Source organism: Heptranchias perlo, unplaced genomic scaffold (assembly GCF_035084215.1).
Source record: "Heptranchias perlo isolate sHepPer1 unplaced genomic scaffold, sHepPer1.hap1 HAP1_SCAFFOLD_43, whole genome shotgun sequence".
Lineage (NCBI taxonomy): Eukaryota > Metazoa > Chordata > Chondrichthyes > Hexanchiformes > Hexanchidae > Heptranchias > Heptranchias perlo.
The window spans coordinates 6,797,108-6,821,772 of NW_027139442.1; the positions used below are offsets into that span (position 1 = coordinate 6,797,108).

Sequence of the window (24,665 nt, forward strand, 5' to 3'; positions counted from 1 at the left end):
ACAGTAATTCCCCATTATAAATTGAACTGAATATTCGTGTTTCTGCATTTTCCAATATCTAACAGTACGATAGTGTAACCCAGGGATATAACAGTAGTTCCATTTTATAATCTGAATTGGATATTCCTGTTTCTGCACTGCCCCATAATCTAACAATACGATAGTGTAAACCAAAGGTGTAACAATAGTTCCCCCTTTATTATTTGAACTGGATATTAACGTGTCCGCGCTGCCCAATATCTAATAATACGACAGTGTAACCCGGGGATGTAACAATAGTTCCCCCTTATAACCTGGAATGGATATTCATATTTCTGCACTGTTCAATATCCCACAATACGACAGTGTAATCCAGGGATTTGGCAGTCGTTCCCCCGTATAATCTGCATAAGTTAATCATGTTTTGGCACTTTCAATATCTAACAATGCGACAGTGTAAACGAGGGATGAAACAATAGTTCCCCTTTATAATCTTAACTAAATAATCGTGTTTCTGCATTGTCCAACATTTAACAATACGATCGTGTAACCCAGAGATGCATCAATCATTCCGCTTTAAACTGAACAGGATATTCGTGTTGATGCACTGCTCCATATCTGGCAATACGATAGTGTAACCCAGGGATGTAACAACAGTTCCACTTTTTAAATCTTAACTCTATATTCGTGTTTCTGCACTGCTCAATATATAATAATGTGACAGCGTAAAGCAAGGATACATCCACAGTTTCCTTCATAATCTGTCCTGGATATTCATTTTTCTGTACCCTCCAATTTCTAATAATACCAAACAGTAACATTGGAATATGACAATAGTTCCTCCTTCTAATTAATTCGATATTCGTGTTTCTGCACTGCCCCATATCGGACAATACGACAGCATAACCAGGGATGTAGCAGTAGTTCCTCTTCATAATATGAACTGTATATTTGTGTTTCTGCATTGCCTTTTATCTAACAATATGACATTGTAACCCCGGGATGCACCAATAGTGCCCCTTATAATCTGAATTGGATATTCTTCTTAATTCACTGTCCAATATCTAACATTATGATACTGTAACCCAGGGATACATGAAAAGTTCGCCCTTTTAATCTGAACTGGATATTCGTGTTTCTGAACATGTGTCACACGCCTCATCAATCGTTCAATATTCCCAGACAGGAAACACTTGTTAAGATGAAGCTGATCCCAATCGATAAACTGCTTCATTTCACGCCAAGTAAACTCACAAACCAATCGGAATTATTGGCTTCACAAATTCAATCTTTACGACATAACTGCACCTGTTAATATAAAATAAAGTATATGCAACATTTCCCCACATCAGCAGGTCGATTGGCCGAAACAAAATATATTCTGTCTGTCCTCCTGTTCTCTAACCTTCTGAGTCTGTGAAGTTTGTCCTCCCCGGAGATCATACTGACCCTGATAATTCTATGGAGTCCCTACCTTTTGGACGAGCTGATCTCCACCGCAGTCAGAAACAGGTCCAGCTCTCGCTTGGAGGAATTCAGCGAATCGGCGTCCACTGCACGAACCGGCAGTCTATTCCAGAGGTTCACTATTCTCTGGGAAAAGAATCACTTCCTGACATTTAACCGAGATCTGACTTTGTACAGCTTAAAATTGTGACCCATGGTCCTTCCTAACCTATTTAGTTGCCATAAACTGTCTCCCCGAGCACAATCTATTCCCATCATTTTCTTATGCACCTCGATCAAATCACCCCTAAACCTACGCTTCTCTGAAGTGTAGAGTCCCAGCTCTTTTAGCCTATCTTGACAACTAGGATGTTTCAAACAGGGAATTAATCTGGTTGCCATCTTCTGCACCCTTTCCAAATCCTCAGTATTACTCAGTATGCGTAATCCAAAACTGGACGAATTATTCAAACTGAGGCCGAACGACGGTCTTGTACAAGGAGAAAATAGTAGGTGTTGTTTTGTAATCAATTGGAGTTCAATGCGGGAAAGTGTGATGTCATTCACTTCGGATCTAAGAAAGATTGATCAGATATTTTCTAAATGGCGAGAAGCTCGGAACTGTGGTGAAGCAGTGAGATTTAAGGGTTCAAGCACAGGAATCAATAAAATCTAGCGGACAGGTACAAAAACTAATTAAAAAAGGCTAATGGAATGTTGGCCTTCATCTCAAAGTAACTGGGATAAAAGGGGATGGAAGTTATGTTACAGCTGTACAGAACTCTGGTGAGACCCCATCTGGAGTACCACATTCAGTTCTGGGCACCGCAACTCAGGAAGGATATATTGATCCTGGAGGGGGTTCAGCGCAAATTCATTGGAATGATACTGTGGATAAAGGGGTTAAATTACGAGGACAGGTTGCATAGACCAGGCTTGTATTCCATTGAACATCGTAAATTAAGGGAGAAGTAAACGAGGTGTTTAAGATGATAAAGGGATGTGTTCGGGCAGATAGGCATGAACTATTTCCTCAGGTGGGGGAGTCCAGAACAAGGTGGCATATAAATTAGAGCTAGGCCATTCAGGGGTGATGTGAGGAAACACTTCTTCACAAGAAGGGTAGTGGGAATCTGGAACACTCTCCCAAAAAAAGCTGTGGAGGCTGGGGGTCAACTGAAAATTTCAAAACTAAGTTTGATAGAATTTTGTTAGGCAAGGGTATTAATGGTTATGGAACCAATGTTGGTAGATGAGGTTAAGGTACAAATTAGACATGATCTAATTGAATGGAGGAACAGGCTCCTGAGGCTGAGTGGTCTACTCTGGTTCCTGTGTTTATTTGTTCCTATAAATGGACCCGAGCTCCTTATTCTCTTTATCTATCACATCGCGATATTCCTCATGAACCTTTAGAGCTCTATGCTCCATTTGGAGCCAGTCACGAGCTCAATCCCCCAACGCATTAAGATATGCCTGAAGCAATCGAGAATTGTCGACAGACCTCACACTCGCACAAATCCTAATATCATCTAAAAATCGTACCCCCAAAACCTACGTCTAGATTATTAATAATAATAGTAAAGATCAATGGTCCTAAAACCGATCCCTGCGGGACACCACTGGTGAGCGGTCTCCAAACAGATCCAAATCCATCCATAATTACTTTCTGCCTACGACCTTCCAGCCAGTTCTCAATCCAGCTCAATATATCACCACTAATATCAAAGGTTTCTATCTTGCAGAGAAACATCTTGCGTGGTCCTTGTCAAAAACTCTTTGGAAGTCGAAGTAAAGAGCGTTTACTGGGCTTCCCACATCCAGCATCTTGGTGACTTCTTGAAAAAATACGATCAGCTTTGTAAGACATGATCGCTTTTATTTGAAGCCATGTTGGGTGCCTCTAATATGTCCTTCTCTATCTGAGTCCCTAATGAGCCCCTGAAGCATATTCCCTCGTACTGTGGTCAAACCCTTACCCGGGTCCGTCTTAACTATTTTTTTTAAAGATGGGGACTTTTTAGCCTCCTTCCAGTCTACGGAAACCGTCCCAGATTGCAGCGAGCTATTGAAGACAAGGACAAGGGACTATCACAGCATCTGCCCAATCTCCCTAAAGACTCCTTGGGTGCATATTATCCGGACTGGCTATCTTAGCTCTTTTAAGCTTCGTAATTATTTCTAAAACAATATGTTCATCGATGTTAATATTTTCAACAACATCATGAAATTCTTACAGTCGAGCATCGTCTTCAAGTGTGAAGACCGACGCAAAGTTCCCATTGAACATTGCGACCATATCCCGTGAGTCCTTCGTAACCTGTCCTTGATCATCCCTCAATGGCCCAATACAGTCTTCGACAGTTCTCTGACTCTTCACATAACTGAAAGCGCTTTTCCCAAAACATCCACAATTCTCTAGGTTCCTATTTTCCATGATCCCTTTAGCTGATCTAACAGCAGCCTCCGTTTTCTTTATCTGTTCCCGGTACCTAACTCTGTTTAGTTGAGTCTTAGACGCCTTTAGTTTGTAGAAATCCTTTTGATTACATCTTATTTCTCTTTGTCCGTGACCAGTCAGCCACCTTGCCTTTTCTTACCACACTCCCTTTTTGGACTTTGTGCACATATTTGTCTTCCACATTTTTTATCTTGTTTTAAAAAAAACTTCCCATTTATATTCCACATCGGTTTCATCACCACCCAGTAGTTTTAGCCAATTAACCTGTTCTAAATCTTCTGCCATTTTAGTGAAGTTTGCTATAATGAAATCTGGAATAAGTTGTAAATTTTCAGTACCTTTGTTGCTACCAGCCAATCGAAAACTTATAATATTGTGATCACTGTTGCCCAGGTGTTCCCCCACATAAAGGCCTGATACGAGATCAGGCTCAGTATTAAACATTCGATTAAATGTATGATTACCCCTTGAAGGATTTTGGAATTTTCAATATGGATCTTTCACTTGCAGAGTTTGGTTCAACACAGAACTTGATTGTTGAAGACTGCATTCTGGGAAGATTGAGCAGGTTCGAAAGTTTTCATTCGTGCTTCAAATTGAGAGAGAGTGAAAAGTTCCAGCAGCTTGATTTTGCCAGCGAGGATAATCTTCTACCCTTGGGAAGATGTTTATTGCATTCCGTGTTGCAGCTCAGTGGTATAGCGCCTGCTTTGCGTGTATAGCGCCTGCTTTGCGTGGTTCAATATCTAACGCTGCCAACACTTCTTTTTAACCAGAATGTCCCACAGAAAGACGAATCGTCCTTTCAGAGGGAAGCGAGATCCAACTTCTAAGACAAACATTCAATTGTCCTGGAGCAGGACTTCATCTCACGGTCCCCTCAGCAGCTCAGCTCATAGCAGCCGCCGACTGATTGGAATTCAAAATTCGAGAGATAAATTGGTTGAAGATAGAACCCGGGACCTCATACACGCGGAGTATGCGGTCTATCACTGAGCTACATCACCAGACAATGAAGACCTCCAACCAAGTATAAAAAGGCTGAGTGTCTCACTTTCCTAAGGCCACCCCAAGGGTTTAATGGGCTGAAAAGCATCTCCTTTTGTACTCCAAGCAGACAACTATACCTGAGGTAAGCGGACCTGATACAACTGTGCGCGAACAGGAGAATCCAGGTCTCGCCACTCAGAGAAATGAGAAGACAGTCAGGGCGAGGGGAAGAGTCTCCTCCGACTGTGTGCACCATTATTTCTGCATCAGTTCGCCGTTCTTCGAAAGCTCCCGTTATCAGTCACGAGGCTGACGGGTGGACGGGACTAGAAACGCTCAGGCACATGGTAGCAGAGGCCGGGTAGGAATATTTCGGGTTCTTGAACTTCAGAGGAGGATAAGGTGAGACACTGACAGCATTGCGTCTCATTTCACGATAGACGAACGCAGGACTTGGCCCAGGTGTGATTTTGTGTTTAAAGATCACTTCACTAAAAACACCTTGACGATCTGGAGTTACAGACGGACATGACGGGCAGGAAAAGACAAGTTGGTTCATCAATCCTGCCCCACATGTCTCGTGCATCATGACTGGACACCTCCTACCGACACCACCCGCCCCACCCACCGGAAACATGTAATCTCCTGGGAGCGGTTACAAACCAGAAAAAAATCCAGGGCCAATAAGGAAGGAAAATTCTGGAAAGTTCCTCCAATACCCCCTCAGGCGATTGAAACCAGTCCAGGATATGACATTGGTCATGTACAGGTTAACTGTAAAACCACTCACCTTCCATGTGATGAGATCTCAGCCCCAGTCAAGAACCGGTCCAGATTCCTCGAGAAGGCAGAGAGAGAGTCAACACCCACCACACCAGCCGGGAATGCATTACAGAGACTCAGTACTCTCTGAGAGAAGAAGAAGCTCACAACATCCAGACTATTCTTTCCTGCGTCTGGTCTGAACGCTAGTCCACTGCTCCTCCACAATCTGTGAAACTGGAAATAATCTATCACTGGGCACGCTGTCCAACCCTGAGATGGGAGACATTTAAACGTTTGTGGGCGCGCTACCATTAAATTATATTCTGTGCGGGGCGTTAGGTTTTTCGCGAGGTAAAGAAACTCTTGCCTGATCTTATCAAATGGCGGAGCAGGCTCGAGGGGCTGAATGGCCTACTCCTGTTCCTATATTCCTGTCCTTGTCTTTAAAGGTGAGGCGAGCCTCATAGGATATTTTCACAATTGAATCAAAAGTGTGAAATCCAACATGTTTGGAGATACCAAGGATTGAACCCGGGATTTCATGCGATCTTACACTGAGCGACATCCCCACGGAGCAATAGGCACTTCAGAATTAAACAAGCAGGCACTTTCGAAGTAAAGAAGTGAGCTTTCTGCTCCGTCTCTCCAGGACACCGAGATGCCCAGCGGTCCCACGTGCTCACAATGTTCAACCTCTGCTTCAGTTCACGGGGTATCAGCTCCTCTTTGCTTTGAACTTTCCAAAAAAAAATGTCTGCGGAAATAAAAAAATATAATTGCTAATGGTCAGTGACCAGGCTGAAATCCAACCTCTGAATCAGAAAGTGAGATGGAAGAATGACAGAGCGTCAGACAGGAACAAGAGCTGGGACTGCTCGCTCGACATTGCACCGTTACACATTCCGGTCAGTCGGCGGCTGCTCTGAGCTGAGTTGCTGAGGGGACCTTGAGATGAAGTCCTGCTCCGGGAAAATTTAATGCTTGTGGAGCCTCAGAAGTTGGAATTCGCTGCGCTCAGAAAGCGTCATTCACCTTTCCCTGCTTAATTCTGGTGGAAAAAAAATGGACATGCTGGGGATTAAACTAAGGACCTCATATATGCAAAGCACGCGCTGTACCACACTGATTTGCATCCCTTGATTACAGTGACCGCTAACCGAGTAAAGAAGAACTAATTGTTCTCATTTTACTAGGCCACCGATGGTGGGCGCGCACAGTTTCAGATTATTTCCAGTTTCAAAGATTGGGGAGGAGCAGGGAACAGGAGTTTAGTCTGCACAGAAGTAAAAATAGTCTGGAAGGTTAGGCGGTTCTTCATTTCCCAGAGAGTAGTGAGTCTCTGGAATGCATTGCCGGCTGGTGTGGTGGGTGCTGACTCTCTGTATACTAGGCTTAAAATCATCTCCTTTTCTGCTCCAACCAGACAATTAAACATGGAGTGTGCGGACCTGATGCAACTGTGGGTGAACGGAAGAAACCAGGCCTCCGCACTCAGAGTAATGAGAAAGGGCGCGTTGAGAAGAAAGGGTGGGAGAAGGGGAGAGACTCCTCGGGCTGTGGTGTAACCATCCTTACTATTTCACGGCGTAATTTTCCGAACGCTCCCGTTATCAGTTACGAGACTGACGGTTGGACGCAACTAGAAATGCTCCGGCACATTGTAGCAGAGGCCGGCAAGAATATTTCGAGTCCCTGAGCTTCAGAGGAGGGCAAGGTGAGGCACAGAGAGAATTGAGTCTCATTTCACTGGAGACGGACGCAAGCCCTGCCCAAGGTGTGGTTTTGTGTGTAAAGATCGCTTCACTAAAAACACCTTGACGAGCTGGGGTTACAGACGGACATGACGGGCAGGAAAAGACAGTTGGTTCATTAAACCTGTTCCACATGACTGGAGCATCGTGACTGGACACGTCGTACCTACCGCACCCGCCCCACCCACCGGAAACATGTACTCTCCTGGGAGCGATTAAAAACCAGAAAGGAAATCCAGGACCAATAAGGAGGGGAAATTCTGGGAAATTCCTCCTCGACTCCCTCAGGTGATCGACTCGATGTTCAATGGATGACATTGACCATGTGTAGGTTAAGTGTAAAACCACTCACCTTCTATATGATGCGATCTCTGCCCCAGTCAAGAACCGGTCCAGATCCCTCGAGAAGACGGAGAGAGAGTCAGCACCCACCACACCAGCCGGGAATGCATTCCAGGTGCTCAGTACTCTCTGGGAAAAGAAGAACCTCCCAACATCAAGACTATTCTTACCTCTGTGTGCTCCAAACGCCTGTCCGCTGCTTCCGCCCAGTCTGTGAAACTGGAAATAATCTATCACTGGGCACGCTGTCCAACCTTGAGATGGGAGCCATTTAAATGTTGTGGGCGCGCTACCATTTAATTATGGTAGCGCGCCCTGTTCCTTCTTCACGTCGGACTCCTTTTCCTACTCCTGCTCCTTCTGCACCTCCGGCTCCTTGTCCTCCTCCTCCTGCTTCTCCTCCTCCTGCTCCTTCTCCTAAGAACATAAGAACATAAGAAATAGGAGCAGGAGTAGGCCAATCGTCGCCTCGAACCTGCTCCGCCATTCAATAAGATCATGGCTGATCGAATCCTGTCCTCAAATTTAAATTCATGTCCAATTTCCTGCCTTCTCCCCGTCACCCCTAATTCCCTTTACTTCGAGGAAACTGTCTATTTCTGTTTTAAATTTATTTAATGATGTAGTTTCCACAGCTTCATGGGGCAGCAAATTCCACAGACCTACTACCCTCTGAATGAAGAAGTTTCTCCTCATCTCAGTTTTGAAAGAGCAGCCCCTTATTCTAAGATTATGCCCCGTAGTTCTAGTTTCACCCATCCTTGGGAACATCCTTACCGCATCCACCCGATCAAGCCCCTTCACAATCTTACATGTTTCAACAAGATCGCCTCTCATTCTTCTGAACTCCAATGAGTACAATCCCAATCTACTCAACCTCTCCTCATATATCAACCCCCTCATCCCCGGGATTAACCGAGTGAACCTCCTTTGTACTGTCCCCATAGCAAGTGTGTCTTTTCTTAGGTATGGACACCAAAACTGTAAGCAGTATTCCAGGTGCAGTCTCACCAATATCTGATATACCTGCAGCAATGCCTCCCTGTTTTTATATTGTATCCACTAGCAATAAAAGCCAACATTCAGTTGGCCTTCTTGATCACCTGCTGCACCTGCACACTAATTTTTGATTTTCATGCACTTGGACCCCCAGATCCCTTTGGACTGCAGTACTTTCCAGTTTCTCGCCATTAAGAAAATAACTTGCTCGCTTATTTTTCCTGCCAAAGTGCATAACCTCACATTTTCCAATATTGTATTGCATCTGCCAAATCTCCGCGCACTCACCGAGCCTGTTTATATCCCCTTGCAGGATTTTTATGTCCTCCTCACTCTCTACTTTCCCTCCCATCTTTGTATAATCTGCAAACTTTGATATATTACACTCGGTCCCCTCCTCCAAATCGTTAATATAGATTGTAAAGAGTTGGCAACCAGCACCTACCCCTGTGGAACACCACTGGCTACTGATTGCAGCAGCAGAGATATTCTGTGCAGACCGTTCAGTTTTTCGCAAGGGAAAGAAAACCTTGCCTGTCCTTGTGTTCAAAGGTGAGGCGAGTCTCAGAGGATATTTTCACAGTTGAATCCAAAATTAGACATTTAACTTGTTTCGAGATGCCAGGGATTGAAACCGGGTATACATACATACAAAGCACGCGCTCTTCCACTGAGTAACATCCCCACCTCGATAAATGTGGTTAAAAAATGAACAAGTGGGCACTTTAGAAGTAAGGACGAAAGCTTTCTGCTCCATCTCTCCAGGACATCGAGATGCCCAGCGGTCCCGCCTGTTCACAATGTTCAACCTCTGCTTCAGTTCACGGGGTTTCTGCTCCACTTTATTTTGAACTTTCCATAAAAAAAGTCTGCGGAAATTGAAAAAACAAAATTGCTAATGGTCAGTTACTGTGCTGAAATCCAACCTCTGAATCATAAAGTGAGATGGAAGAATGACAGAGCGTCAAACAGGAACAAGAGCTGGGGCTGCTCGCTCGGCATTGCACCGTCACTCATCCCGGTAATTCAGCGGCCGCTATGAGCTGAGCTGCTGAGGTGGCCGTGTGATGAAGTCCTGCTCGAGGACAATTTAATGCTTGTGGAGCCTTAGATGTTGGAACTCGCTGCGCTCAGAAAGCGTGCTTCCTCTTTCTGTCGGTAATTTTGGTGCAAAACATGTTTCTGGTGATGCAACCCAGGACCTCATATGTGCGGAGCATGCGCTCTACCACTGAGCTGCATCCACAGATAACACAGCACGCTCCCCAAGGAAAGAAGAACTGATTGTTCTCATTTTATGAGGCCACCCAAGGTGGTTCTGCCCAGAGATCGATTATTTCCAGTTTCACAGATTGGGGTGGAGCAGGGAACAGGCGTTTAGACTACACAGATGTAATAATAGTCTGGATGTTCGGTGGTACTTCATTTCCCAGAGAGTAGTGAGTCTGTGGATTGCATTGCCACCTGGTGTGGTGGGTGCTGACTGTATACTGGGTTTAAAATCGTCTCCTTTTCTGTCACAACCAAAAGATAAAACATGAAGTATTCGGACCGGATATCACTGTGGGTGAACGGAAGAATCCAGGGCTCGGCACTCAGAACAATGAGAAAGGGAGCGTTGAGAAGAAAGTCAGGGAGAGGGAGAGACGCTTCTCGGGCTCTGCTGACCATTATTTCTGTTTCAGGTCCACATTCTTCGAACGCTCCCATTATCAGTGACTTTGCTTACGGTTGGACGGGACTTGAAATGGTCAGGTACATTGTAGCAGAGGCCGGCAAGAACATTTGGGGTCTTGAACTTCAGAGGAGGGTAAGGTGAGGCAGAGAGAGTATTGAGTCTCATTTCACTATCGACGGACGCAGGACTTGCCCCAGGTGTGGTTTTGTGTTTAAAGATAACTTCACTAAAACACATTGACGCCTAACATTCAGTCTATTCTTACCTATTTGTGCTCTGAACGCCTGTCCGCCGCTTCCCCCAAATCTGTGAAACTGGAAATAATCCATAACTGGGCACGCAGTCCAACCCTGAGATGGGAGCCATTTCCACGTTGCGTGCGGGCTATCATTGAAACATATTCTGTGCGGAGCGTTCATTTTTTCGCGAGGAAAATAAACTCTTGCCTGTCCTTGTGTTTCAAGGTGATGGCAGTCTCAGAAAATATTTTCACAATTGAATCCAAATTCAACAGGTTTGGAGATGCCGGGGATTAAACGCGGGATCTCATACATGCAAAGCATGTGCTCTTCCACTGAGCTACATCCCCCGCGGACACAAGCCCCTAACCAAGTAAAGAAGAACTGAGTGTCTTCATTTTATGAGGCAACCCATGGTGGGTGTACACAGTTTCAGATTATTTCCAGTTTCATTGATTGGGGAGGAGCAGGGAACAGGCGTTTGGACCACACAGAGGTAAGAAGAGTCTGGATGTTTGGCGGTTCTTCATTTCCCAGAGAGTAGAAAGTCTCTGGAATGCATTGCCTGCTGGTGTTGTGGGTGCTGACTCTCTGTAGACTGGGCTTAAAATCATCTCCTTTTCTGCTCCAACCAGACAATTAAACATGGAGTGTGCGGACCTGATGCAACTGTGGGTGAACGGAAGAAACCAGGCCTCCGCACTCTGAGCAATGAGAAAGGGCGCGTTGAGAAGAAAGACTCGGAGAAGGGGTGAGACTCCTTGGGCTGTGCTGTAACAAACCTTCCGATTTCAGGGAGCATTTTTCGATCGCTTCCGTATTCAGTCACTTTGCTTTCGGTTGGACGGGACTAGAAATGCGCAGGCGCATTGTAGCAGAGGCCGGCAAGAATATTTCGAGTCCCTGAGCTTCAGAGAAGGGCAAGGTGAGGCACAAAGAGAATTGAGTCTCATTTCACTACAGACGGACGCAAGCCCTTCCCCACGTGCGGTTTTGTGTGTAAAGATCGCTTCACTAAAAACACTTTGACGAGCTGGGGTTGCAGACGGACATGACGGGCAGGAAAAGACCAGCAGGTTAATCACTCCTGCCCCACATGACTGGAGAATCGTGACTGGACAGTTAAAACCAACACCACCATTTAATGTGGGAGAACCTTTACCACACGGACTGAAGCGGTTCAAAAAGGCGGCTCTGCACCACCTTCTCAAGGCCAATTAGGGATGGGCAATAAATCCTGGCCTTGCCAGCGACAATCTCATCCCAGGAACGAATAAAATCACCCCCCATCCCCCAACACACACACACACACCCATCGGAAGTGTAATCTCGTGGGAGCGTTGATAAAGCATAAAAACAATTAAAGGGCGATAAGGAGGGGAATTTCAGGAAAATTCCCCCGACCCCCTCAGGCGATCGAATCCAGTCCAGTCCATGACTTCGACCATGTGTAGATTAACTGCAAAACCAATCACCTTCTATATGATGCGATCTCTGTCCCAGTCAAGAACCGGTCCAGAACCCTCCAGAAGGCAAAGAGTCAGCACCAACCACACCGACCGGCAATGCATTCCAGATGCTCACTACTCTATGGGAAAATAAGATCTGACGAACATCCAGCCTACTCTTACCTCTGTTTAGTCTAAAGGCCTGTCCTCTGAATTCCAGCCTCTGAATCATAAAGTGAGTTGTATGAATGACACAGCGTCAAACAGGAACAAGAGCTGCGAATGTTCGCTCGACATTGGACCGTCACACATTCCGTCAGACGGCTGCTGCTATGAGCTGAGTTGTTGAGGGGACCGTGAGATTAAATCCTGCTCCGGGACAATCTAATGTCTGTGAAGCCCCAGAAGATTCACCTTTCCGTGGGAAACGGCTGGGAAATGGGCAAGAGACTCCTTGGTATAAGATTAGGCATTTTTAACACATAAAGCTTACATTTGGATTCGGAGTTTTCAACATATAAACCATAGAAACCACTCACGTTTACATTAGGCATCTTAATGCATAAACAGCACCCGCTTATAAACATCAGATCGCTCGAAATCGGAGGATAGTTGCTGAGGATCATGAAATGGCCGAGTTAAAACTTCTCCAAAAAGTCAGACTGAGCGAGATGATGCTGGAAGCTGCTTAAATTGCAGGGTTTAAACATTTTGCAGAAGATAAGAGGCGAAATTGTGAATGTGTTGAGAATACGTAGATGATATGTTGAGAATGTTTTGATCATATGTAGAGAATGTGTTGAGAATATGGATAGAATATATCGAGAATGTGTTGAGAATGTGTTCAGAATGTGTTGAGAATGTGTTGAGAAAATGTTGAGAATATGTAGAGAATATGTTCAGAATGTATTGATAATATGTAGAGAATATATAGAGAATATGTTGAGAATATGTTGAGAATGTGCAGAGAATATGTAAAGAAAGTGTTGAGAATGTGCAGAGACTATGTAAAGAAAGTGTTGAGAATGTGCAGAGAATATGTAAAGAAAGTGTTGAGAATATGTTGAGAATGTGCAGAGAATATGTAGAGAATATGTTGCGAATGTGTTGAGAATATGAAGAGAATGTGTTGAGAATGTGTTGAGAATATGCAGAGAATGTGTTGAGAATATGTAGAGAATGTGTTGAGAATATGTAGAGAATGTGTTGCGAATATGTGGACAATGGGCATGTCGAGATATAGGCGGCTTAGGTCCGCTCAGACCATCAGCAGTTCTGATACGGGTTCAAGGAATGTTTTAACAGATTTTCAATTCCGAAAGAAACAAAAGTTTGTTAAAAAAAAACAAATTCTGTGCTTTCACGGCTCGTGTTTTGGAAATTGGAATTCGAAAAGAAGCTGAAATTTATTTTCCAGCGTTTAATTGTCTTAAGATTTTTGTGCAAGTTATTATTGCTTCACAGCACAAAGAGTTTGGGGGGAGGAGTTTTAGTTGAGTTTGGTTCATTTTCATTCCGCAACATTTTTAAAGTTGATATGAAAGCTGCGTGACGCAAGCATCGTGAGTCTGACGATATCCGGGTCCGCCTTCTTTGCACTGCAGATAGGTTCACCCCTTCCTCAGGCAGCTGAAATTTATTTTTTTCCAGTATAACATTAATTTTGCTTCAATATTCAATAAGCGACAACTTTTATATTGCTGAATGTGAACTTCGTAAAGTTTTTAAGGTTCTAATTTGAGTGGATATTTCCCCACGTTGATGGAAGGAAATCAGGATTTTATTTGATTCGTTCGTGGGATGTGAGCGTCGCTGGCGAGGCCAGTATTTATTGCCCATCCCTAATTGCCCTTGAAAAGGCGGTGGTGAGCCGCCTTCTTGAACCGCTGCAGTCCGTGTGGTGAAGGTTCTCCCACAGTGCAGTTAGGAAGGGAGTTCCAGGATTTTGACCCAGCTACGATAAAGGAACGGCGAGATATTTCCAAGTCGGGATGGTGTGTGAATTGAAGGGGAACGTGCAGGTGGTGTTGTTCCTATGCGCCTGCTGCCCTTGTCCTTCTAGGTGGTAGAGGTCGCGGGTTTGGGAGGTGCTGTCGAAGAAGCCTTGGCGAGTTGCTGCAGTGCAATCTGTGGATGGTACACCGGTGGTGAAGGGAGTGAATGTTTACGGTGATGAATGGGATGCCAATCAAGCGGGCTGCTTTGTCCTCGTTTTTATCGAGCTCCTTGAGTGTTGTTGGAGCTGCACTCATCCAGGCAAGTGGAGAGTATTCCATCACACTCCTGAATTGTGCCTTGTAGATGGTGGGAAGTCTTTGGGGAGTCAGGAGGTGAGTCACTCGCAGCAAAATACCCAGCCTCTGACCTGCTCTTGTAGCCACAGTATATATGTGGCTGGTCCAGTAATGTTTCTGGTCAATGGTGACCCCCAGGATGTTGACTGTGGGGGATTGATAGATACAGTGTGACATTTTGAAATGAACCAATTGGTTCTGTTCATTCTTGTGACTCCGAAACTTGAGGCAGGATTTCTCAAACCAATCCTGGAGAAATATGGGTGGAATGTCGATGTCCGTGTATTTGCATTAATATCTGACAGCTACAGTCCCAGATTAATATAATCAGAGTGAAACTCTCAGTCACTGCGAGTAAGATCGAACGGCCGTGATCTGCAATACCGAATATAGCACAACAGGCAAGAGGGGGTTAAATTCGGCCCACATTGTTTTTGTCGCTCTCTGCACTGTCCCTGAGTTTGGGATTAATAATGTGTCCGTCTCTGGTATAACAGTGAGAGATGAGATTGCATCTTCTGTCTCTCCAACGGGATTTTCTGGATGAAGCGGAACTTCACAGGTCAGTCTGCAACTGATACTGTGGCACTGTGCATCTCCGCTCGCCCTGTCACCGTATCTGTTTCCCTTTCTCTCTAACTCTCTGGTGCTGTATATGAAGGTGGGATACTGCTATTGAGCGTGACATAAACACACTGATAGGAAGTGTAAGACTGACAGTGTGTGTCTCGCTCTTTCTCGAGTGCTGAACATGAAGGTGGGAGACTGCCTGATATAAAACAGAGAGAACGGAGTATCCGGTCCTCACTGTAACTGGGGATGTGTTCGGCCCCATTCCCAGTTCACGGTCATTTTCTTTTCACAGATTCAGGGCGAGAGTCTCTGTGAGACGGTAAAACTGGCGGAGAAAATCCGCGTCGCAACTGAAACCCCAACACGTGAGATTCTCCAAATCAGCTGGAATGAAGTGTTTGTAAACTGCTGAACTCGTCTGGGAGGGGATGTGTGGGGAGATAGAATCGGGCCTGGGACTGAAATGGAAGGAGGCGGGTTGACTTGTTATCGAAGGGACTGTATTTATGCAGGAATATTACTGACTGTTAATTGTAACGGGGCTTATTTAAAAGCTCCGGATTTCCGGGAATCCTTGAATATGAAGCCCGAGTCTGTAAGCGTTTGTGCCGGCCGCTGTGTTTTGTTTCAATTGTCGATAAACGATTTGAAATTGGCGGGTGGAGAAAGCTGGAGGTGGAGCTGGAAGATCAGAGGCCGCTCTCTGCTTTGTCGCTCACTCTGACTCCTCCTCTCCCGCTTTCTCTGTTTAATCCCCCATTTGGAACCAAAGCGGGACGGTTTACTTGTTAACAGGACGAAAAGCGAGTAATATTTCTAATCTCCTGGGCACCAGGCAATTCACTGTTAATTGTTTTTATTAACAAAGTTACATTTCAGTGATTCCCCAGTTTGTTTAATGCGTTATTTAAATCATCCAACAAAATCGAACAGAAACGGAGCAAAGCGTTGAATCCCACAAATGTAGAACGGTTAGTCGATCCGTTCTGGTGATGCTTTACGAGCCCAGCATGGCAAATAGTTTGAATAAATACAAGAAATCTGGTGATGTGTGGACTGGGTCCAAAGGTCACCGTTTAAAATACCGGACTGTGGTCGGTGCCCCGACTCCAGTCCCATTAATACCCCATCTCGTCTACAATGAGACAAAAACAGCTCAACGCAACACTGGTAGCATGATATCAACGTCTTCCTTCAGTCAGTAACCAGCCCTTTCACAGATTCAATGCGTGGCTCTGAAAAAAGCCTTTACATCGAGTTACATTGAAACTGCAGCAGAGAAACAGGCCATTCGGCGCAACTGGTCCATACCGGCGTTTATGCTGCTCACGAACCTCCTCCTTCCTTACTTCACATAACCCTATCGGCATATCCTTAGATTCCTTTCGCCCTCATGTGCTGATCTATCTTCCCCTTAAATGCCCCTATGTTATTTGCCTCATCTACTCCTTGTCGTTACGAGTTTCACATTCTAACCACTCTCTGGGTAAAGCAGTTTCACCTGAATTCCCTATTTGATTTATTAGCGACTATTTTATATTTATTACTTGAAGTTTTGAACTCCCCACAAGTGGAAACATTTTCTCTGCGTCTGTCCTAACAAACCCAATCATTATCTTAAAGACCTCTATCAGGTTCACCCTCAGTCTTCTCTTTTCCAGTGAAACGAGACCCAGTCTGTTCGGCCTTTCCTGATAAGAATATCCTCCCATTTCTGGTATCATCCTTGTGAATCTTGTTTGCATCTTCTCCAATGCCCCGATGTCTATAATATGGAGACCAGAACTGTTCGCCGTATTCCAAATGTGGTCTAACCAAGATTCCATACAGATTTAACTTAACTTCTTTGCTTTTCAATTCTATCCCTCTAAAAATGAATGCTAGTGTTTGATTTTTTCTTTTTATGACCTTATTCACCAGCGTCGCTACTTTTTGTAATTTGTATATCTGTACCACGAGATCCATTTGCTCCTCAATACCGTTTGGACTTTTATTATCCAAACTGTATGTGATCTCCTTATTCTTCATTCTGCAAGTTTATTAATGTCATCTTGCATTTTTACACATTCTTCCTTTGTATTAAATACATCCCCCAATTTGATGTCATCGGCAAATTTTGAAATTGTACTTTCGATTCCAGAATCCAAATCATTATTGTAAATTGTGAAAAACAGTGGTCCCAGCACCGATCCCTGTGGAACACCACTTCCCACCTTTTGCCAATCTGAGTAGCTACCCTTAACCTCTATTCTCGGTTTTCTGTTTTGTAGCCAGCTGACTATCCATTCGACCACCTGTCCCCTGACTCCACGTACTCTGAACTTACCCATGAGTCTAGAATGCGGTACATTATCGAGGGCCTTCAGAAAATCCAAATATATCACATCTACAAAATGAACACTATCTTTTTGTTCCTTCTTCAAATGATTTATTAAGTTTGGTCCTGTCCTTGTCCTGTTATTAGATTAAATCTGGGCCGCTCCACTTGTTCTTGATGCTCCCAGGGCTTTTCTTCGGGAGCAGCACGGCCTGAATATTAGGCAGCACCCCGCCCTGAGCGATGGTCACCCTTCCCAGCAGCTTGTTGAGCTTCTCGTCGTTGCGGATGGCCAGCTGCAGGTGTCTGGGGATGTTGCGAATCTTCATGTTTTCCAGGGCCGCGTTGCCGGCCAGCTCGAGGATTTCAGCCGTCAGATACTCGAGCACAGCCGCCAGATAGACCGGGGCTCCGGCACCCACACGTTCAGCGTAGTTCCCCTTTCGCAGGAGCCTGCGCATACGGCTGACAGGGAACTGCAGTCCGGCCCGGGATGAGCGAGACTTGGCCTTGACCCGAGCTTTACCGCCGGTTTTTCCTCTTCCAGACATTTCCACAATCTCACAAACACTTTCAAAACGAATGAAGAATCCTCCAGCACTCGCCCTTCTTACACCTTCTCTCAGAGTGTTTACACTGCCCGCTCACCCTCACTGATATTCTATCTTTCAACTGCTGTAATATTGTCCTGCAGCAATATTGCTGCTGCTCCTCCTTTCCCGACTTCTCTGTCCTGTTGTCGTGTGTCTCGAAGGCCGCCTTGGAGAACGCTTACCCGAAGATTGGTTGCTGAATGTCCTTGACTGCTGAAGTGTTCCCCAGCTGGGAGGAAACCCGCCTGTCCGGCGATTGTTGCGAGGTGATCTGCTCAGACGAGGAGGAACGCGATGGACACCTACAAACGCTGAACGACGCTCTGCGAAGAACGGGATATGACGCTCGACTCGTCGATCGACAGTTCCGACGGGCCACAGCAAAGAATCGATTCGACCTCCTCAGAAGACTAACACGGGACGCAACCAACAGAGTACACTTCGTCGTCCAGTACTCCCACGGAGCGGATAAACTACGCCATGTTCTCCGCAGCCTTCAACATGTCATCGATGACGACGAACACCTCGCTAAGGCCATCCCCACCCCTCCACTACTCGCCTTCAAACAGCCACCAAACCTCAAACAGACCGCCGTTCGCGGCAAATTACCCAGCTTTCAGGAGAACAGCGTCCACCACACCACACGACCCTGCCACGGCAACATGCCAGATCATCGACACAGATACCAACATCACACGAGAGGGCACCACCCACCAGGTGCACGGTTCATACTCCTGTGACTCGGCCAACGTTGTCTACCTCATAAGTTGCAGGAAAGGATGCCCCGGAGCATGGTACATTGGCGAGACCATGCAGACACTGCGACAACGGATGAAAGGACACCGCGCAACAATCGCCAGACAGGAGGGTTTCCTCCCAGTCGGGGAACACTTCAGCAATCAAGGTCATTCAGCCACCGATCTTCGGGTAAGCGATCTCCAAGGCGGACTTCGAGACACACGACAACGCAAAATCGTCGAGCAGAAATTGATAGCCAAATTCCGCACACGTGAGGACGGCCTCAACCGGGATCTTGGGTTCATGTCACGCTACACGTAACCCCACCAGCGAAATAAAGTTATCTGTTCTTAATACAACGGGTCATTCTCTGTCTTTCTCTTCCTTTCGGATGTTTCTGTCTCTTTCTCTCTCTCTGTCTTTTGTTCTGGCCGTTTGTATATTCGCTGGTCCTGTATGTAACATCTGTCTGTCTGAACACTTTGATTGCCTTGACAATGGCCAGTTGGAAAGATTATCTGTAATCACCGGGTATTGTTCTCTGACTATAAATGCAGTAACATTCAAGGAATCCCACACTTCACCTGACGAAGGAGAAAGCCAACGAAAGCTTGTGATTTTCAAATAAAACTGTTGGACTATAACCTGGTGTTGTAAGATTCCTTACATTTGTCAACTCCAGTCCATCACCGGCATCTCCACATCGTGAGTACATTAAAAGCTGAGATCAATAGATTTTTGGACTCTAGTTGAGTCAAAGGATATGGGGATCGGGCGGGAAAGTGGAGATGAGGTCGAAGATCAGCCCTGATCTGATTGAACGGCAGAGCAGTCTCGTGGGGCCGTATGGGCTACTCCTGCTCCTATTTCTTATGTTCTTATGTCGAGAGCCTTATATCCAAGTGTGCTGATGAAACTAAGTTATGAAGCACAATAAGCGTTATCAATAGGAGCAGAAAGTTGCAAAGGGACATTGATAGATTCAGTGAGTGGGCAAAACTGTGGCAGATTGAATTCAACGTGAGTAAGTGTGAGGTCATCCACTTTGGACCATAAAAAGATAGATCAGAGTATTTTCTAATTAGCAAGAAACTAGGAACTGTGGGTGAGCAGAGAAATTTACAGGACCAAGTACAGAATTCAAGAAAAGGTGCAAAAAAAGTTAAAATGGTAATGGAATTTTGATCTTTATCTTAAGGGATCTGGAATAAAAAGATGTGAAAGTTATGTCACAGTTATGCAGAGCTCTGGTTAGACCTCATTTAGATTACTGTGTGTTCTGGGCACCGCACCTCTGTCAGGATAAGATCATAAGAAATAATTGCAGGAGTAGGCCATACGGCCCGTCGAACCTGCTCCGCCATTCAATAGATCATGGCTGATCTTGAACCTCATCTCCACTTTACCGCCCTAGCCCCCTATCCCTTGATTTCCTTGTCCAAAACAATATTAAACTAAATCTTGAATACACTCAACGACTGAGCATCCACAGCCCTCTGGGGTGGAGAGAACAGCACCAATTAAGATAAAGGGAATGAAATGAAATGTGTCATACAGTTACATCTCGCTGCTCTGTCTGACCATTTTGATCGCTACTTCCCTGCAGAGGGATTTGAAAATTTGAAGGAAAAGCGTTGGGTGAAAGATCCTTTTGCTTTCAAAAATCCTGAATCAATAATGAAGCTAAACTTGATGCTTGAGCAAGAAAACGAGCTGATGCGACTCACCTGTGAGCACACTGTAAACACACCACAAGTCATTCAGTTTGTCATCTTTTTCGATCATTGCTTTCAAAGATTATCCTCTGTTAAGTAAGGTTAGTGTTCTGTTGTTGCTGCCGTTCCCAACAATCTACATGTGCGAACTGGGATTTTCGACTCTGACAAGGTTAAAAACAAGAGAAAGAAACCGACTCAACAGCGCACCTGATATGCGTGTAGCGCTTTCATCTTGTGATCCAGATTGGAACGAGATCACGAACAACAGGCAGACCCACCCGTCACATTAAATAAGTGAAACTCAACCTGACCGTTTTCTTATTGTATTTAAACTGTAATTAAAATTATATTCAAGGAACGTGGATGTCGAATTTTATTTATTGCTTGAAGTGGTGAAGAACTAGCATATATTGACCTTTATTCGGATTTGATGAAAACTCCAGTCAGAATATATTATTTGTTTGGGTCCCTGGGGGAAGTGTTTTTCTTCCACTGGGTCGCGAGGAAAACAGTTTGAGAAACACTGTTCTACATTGTACGCTCAGTGTCTGTTTAGCAAACCCGTTCTGAATTCCTCAGTCTCTGTTTCTCGACACGGTTCTGTGGGCGACGCGGGCAATAAAATACTGACCAACAAACGGCGAATAATGGCGGCCGGAAGCCCCACAATCCCCCGCGCCCCAGAAACCCCTCTGTCTGTACAAGGCGCTCAGTCCATGATCAGATTGCGCATGCTCCCAATGCCGCCTTGCCTTCCAGAGCGCCTCGGCCCTGTCGTTTGTCGAGAGTCGGACTCGGTGGAAACGGGACAAGATACCGGGAAGCGGTGGGTAGGACGGGGGAGGGGCTGGATGAGGGGTTTGGTCGAGCCCAGGGACACTCGCCCGTCCGCCGGGCACCCCGGCTCTGATTCGGTGCCTGAGCCGCACTCGCTGTTGCTGAGACTCCGCTCAGTGTATTTGCAGGCTGTTGTTGATCTGCTCCCGTTGGCCTCCGCTTTGCCGGACAGAATCAGCCAGGGACGGTAGCTGTGCTGCTCCCCATGGTAGAAATGCAGTCAGCTGGTTGTAAAGGCTCACAGGTTCAGAATTACCAATTGGCCGGTTACTGGAGGGCAAACAGTGACTGGGGCCGAATCCCAACATCACGGAGCACATTCAGGAGAGAAAGGGAGAAAAATAGAGTCTGCGATGAATCTGGATTTCAAACAGCGAGGACGTGTCAAAGAGGGAGAGTGTGTGGGAAGGGGGTATTTACAGGTTAATTGTGGTAAGGAGGGAGAGTGTGTGGGAAGGGGGATTTACTGCTTAATAGGGGCAAGGAGGGAGAGTGTGTGGGACGGGGGGTTTGCAGCTTAATAGGGGCAAGGAGGGAGAGTGTGTGGGACGGGGGATTTACAGCTTAATAGGGGCAAGGAGGGAGAGTGTGTGGGACGGGGGATTTACAGCTTAATATGGGCAAGGAGGGAGAGTGGGTGGGACGGGGGATTTACCGATAAAAAGGGGTAAGGAGGGAGAGTGTGTGTGACGGTGATTTACAGCTTAATAGGGGCAAGGAGGGAGAGTGTGGAACGGGGGATTTACAGATTAATCGGGGCAAGGAGGGAGAATGTGTGGGACGGGGGATTTACAGCTTAATAGGGGCAAGGAGGGAGAGTGTGTGGGACGGGGATTTACAGCTTAATCGGGCAAGGAGGGAGAGTGTGGGACTGGGATTTACAGCTTAATAGGGGCAAGGAGGGAGAGTGTGTGGGAAGGGGGATTTACAGCTTAAAAGAGGCAAGGAGGGAGAGTGTGGGACGGGTTATTTACAGCTTAATAGAACTAGAACTCTCTGTTCTGAATTTCTGTCCTGTACTTGCGGAGATCACTTACGTAAATGATGAGGACAGATTGCAGAGACATGGCTTGTATTCTCTTGAATGTACAAGATTAAAGATTGATCTAATTGAGGTATTTAAGGTGATTAAAGGATTTGATAGGGTAGATGGAGAGAAACTATTTCCTCTGATGGGAGAGTCCAGAACAAGGCGGGAATTACCTTAAAATTGGAACGAGGCCATTGAGGGGTGATTTCAGGAAGCAATTCTTCACACAAAGGGGAGTGGAAATCTGGAACTCTCTTAACTCCAAAAAGCTGTTGAGGCTGGGAGTCAATTGTAAATTTGACAATTGAGATTGATTGATTTTTGTTTGGCCCGAGTATTAAGGGTTATGATACCAAGGAGGGTAGATAGAGTTAAGATATAAATCAACCATGATCCAATTGAATGGCCTCCTGCTGTTACTGTGTTGCTAAATGCAGCCATCTGCAATTAGATTGTGGAAGGCAAGGGCCTTGTTCACAAGTGAACGGACGAGGGAGATGCGGATCGAAGTGGTGACTCGTCAGGGAGTGTCTGGAAATGAAGGAGAAATGGTGATTGGTCAGGGACTGTCTGTAAATGCAGGTTAAATGGTGATGGGTCATGGAGGTCTGTAAATGAAGGAGAAATAGCTGCAGGTCAGGGAGAATCTGCAAATGAAGGAGAAATAGTGACAGATCATGGACCGTCTTTAAATAGAGGAAAAATGGTGACAGGTCAGGGAGAGTCCGTCGCCAAAATTGGGAGATAGCACAGTTGGACTGGTTACAGGCAGCAATAGGGAGGGAAATAGTATCGAAATGAGGGGGAGAGCATATACACCCAGCCAGAGACAGCATCTTCAGAAGAGGAGAGGGAGTGGAACCAATGAGTTTAGAACTGAACCCAGCCAGAGCCAGCACCTACAGGGGAGGAGAGGGAGGGGGATCTGTAAGTGTAGTACTGAACCCAGCCAGAGTCAGAACCATCAGAGGAGGAGAGGGAGGGGAACCAGTGAGTGTAGAACTGAACCCAGCCAGAGTCAACATATTCAGGGGAGGAGAGGGATGGAAACCAGTGAGTGTAGAACTGAACCCAGCCAAAGTCAGCACTTTCAGGGGAGGAGAGGGAGGGGAACCAGTGAGTGTAGAACTGAACCCAGCCAGAGTCAGTACCTTCAGGGGAAGAGAGGGAGGGGAACCAGTGAGTGTAGAACTGAACCCAGCCAGAGTCAGTACCTTCAGGAGAGGAGAGTGGGGGAACCTGTGAGTGTAGAATTGAACCCAGTCAGTGTCAGAACCATCAGGGGTGGAGAGAGCGGGGAAGCGGTGAGTGTAGAACTGACCCCAGTCAGATTCAAAGCTTTCCGGGGAGAGAAAGAAACTTAAATGGAAGGAAAAATGTTGGAGATGGTGCGATTGAGTTGGATTTCAGCAGAGAGATGAGGGTGAGTGTGTGGGACGGTGATTTACTGTCTGGGGGAATGAGCGGGTAGAATGTTCCATAGAAACTAGAATTGCCTGTTTTGAATTTCGATCCTCCAATCACAGTGTAAACTCCTTTTACAGGGTATAAGAAGGGTAGGATTTGCAGACGGGAAACTCAAACCAAACCACGTCATGATCTGACAGTCACTCAATTCATCAGCACCTGAAGTTCATCGGACTTGGAATATAGTAGGAGAAATGTTTGTCTGTTCTGTCTGTGGGAAAAAATTTCAAACATCAGTGCAACTGGAAAAGCACCGAGACACACATACCCGAGTGAGAGTGTTCCAGTGCACTGACCGTGGAAAGAGCTTTAACCATTTACACACAGCCTGAAAAAACATTTCACCATTCACAGCGGGGAGAAACCAGACACGTGTTGTGTATGTGGACCAGGCTTCAACTGATCGTCCAACCTGGAGAGAAACAAGGACACCCGCACCATGGAAAAACCGTGGAAATGTGGGGATTGTGGGAAGGGATTCAATTACCCGTCCCAGCTGGAAACTCATCGGCGCAGACACACTGGGGAGAGGCCGTTCCTCAGTACCGTGTGTACGAAGGGATTGAATGAGTCATCCAGCCGACTGAAACACCACCGAGTTCACACTGGAGAGAGGCCGTTCACCTGCACTGAGTGTGGGAAGGGATTCACTTGTTCATCCAGTCTTCTGACACATCAACTTGCTCACACTGATAAGAAACGTTTTAAATGTTCTGACTGTGAAAAGAGCTTTAAAAGTACAAAGGATCTACTGGCACACCAACGGATTCACACAGGGGAGAGGTCGTTCACCTGCACTGAGTGTCGGAAGGGATTTACTCTCACATCCAACCTGCTGACACATCAACGCACTCACACTGGGGACAAGCCGTTCACCTGCACTGAGTACGGGATGAGATTCACCCAGTCATCCCATCTGCTGACACACCAGCGAGTTCACACTGGGGAGAGGCCGTTCACCTGCTCCACGTGTGGAAAGATATTCACTCGTTCATCCTAC

The 24,665-nt window shown here is 45.8% G+C and overlaps 1 protein-coding gene across 1 annotated transcript; it reads right to left on the reverse strand.

Annotated features, from left to right (window-relative positions):
- Positions 1–17,425: 17,425 nt before the first annotated feature.
- On the reverse strand, positions 17,426–17,833 carry LOC137312568 (histone H2A-like). Its single transcript, XM_067979099.1, has one exon. The coding sequence runs from the start codon at positions 17,831–17,833 to the stop codon at positions 17,426–17,428; it is 408 nt and encodes a 135-aa protein (XP_067835200.1).
- Positions 17,834–24,665: the final 6,832 nt, after the last annotated feature.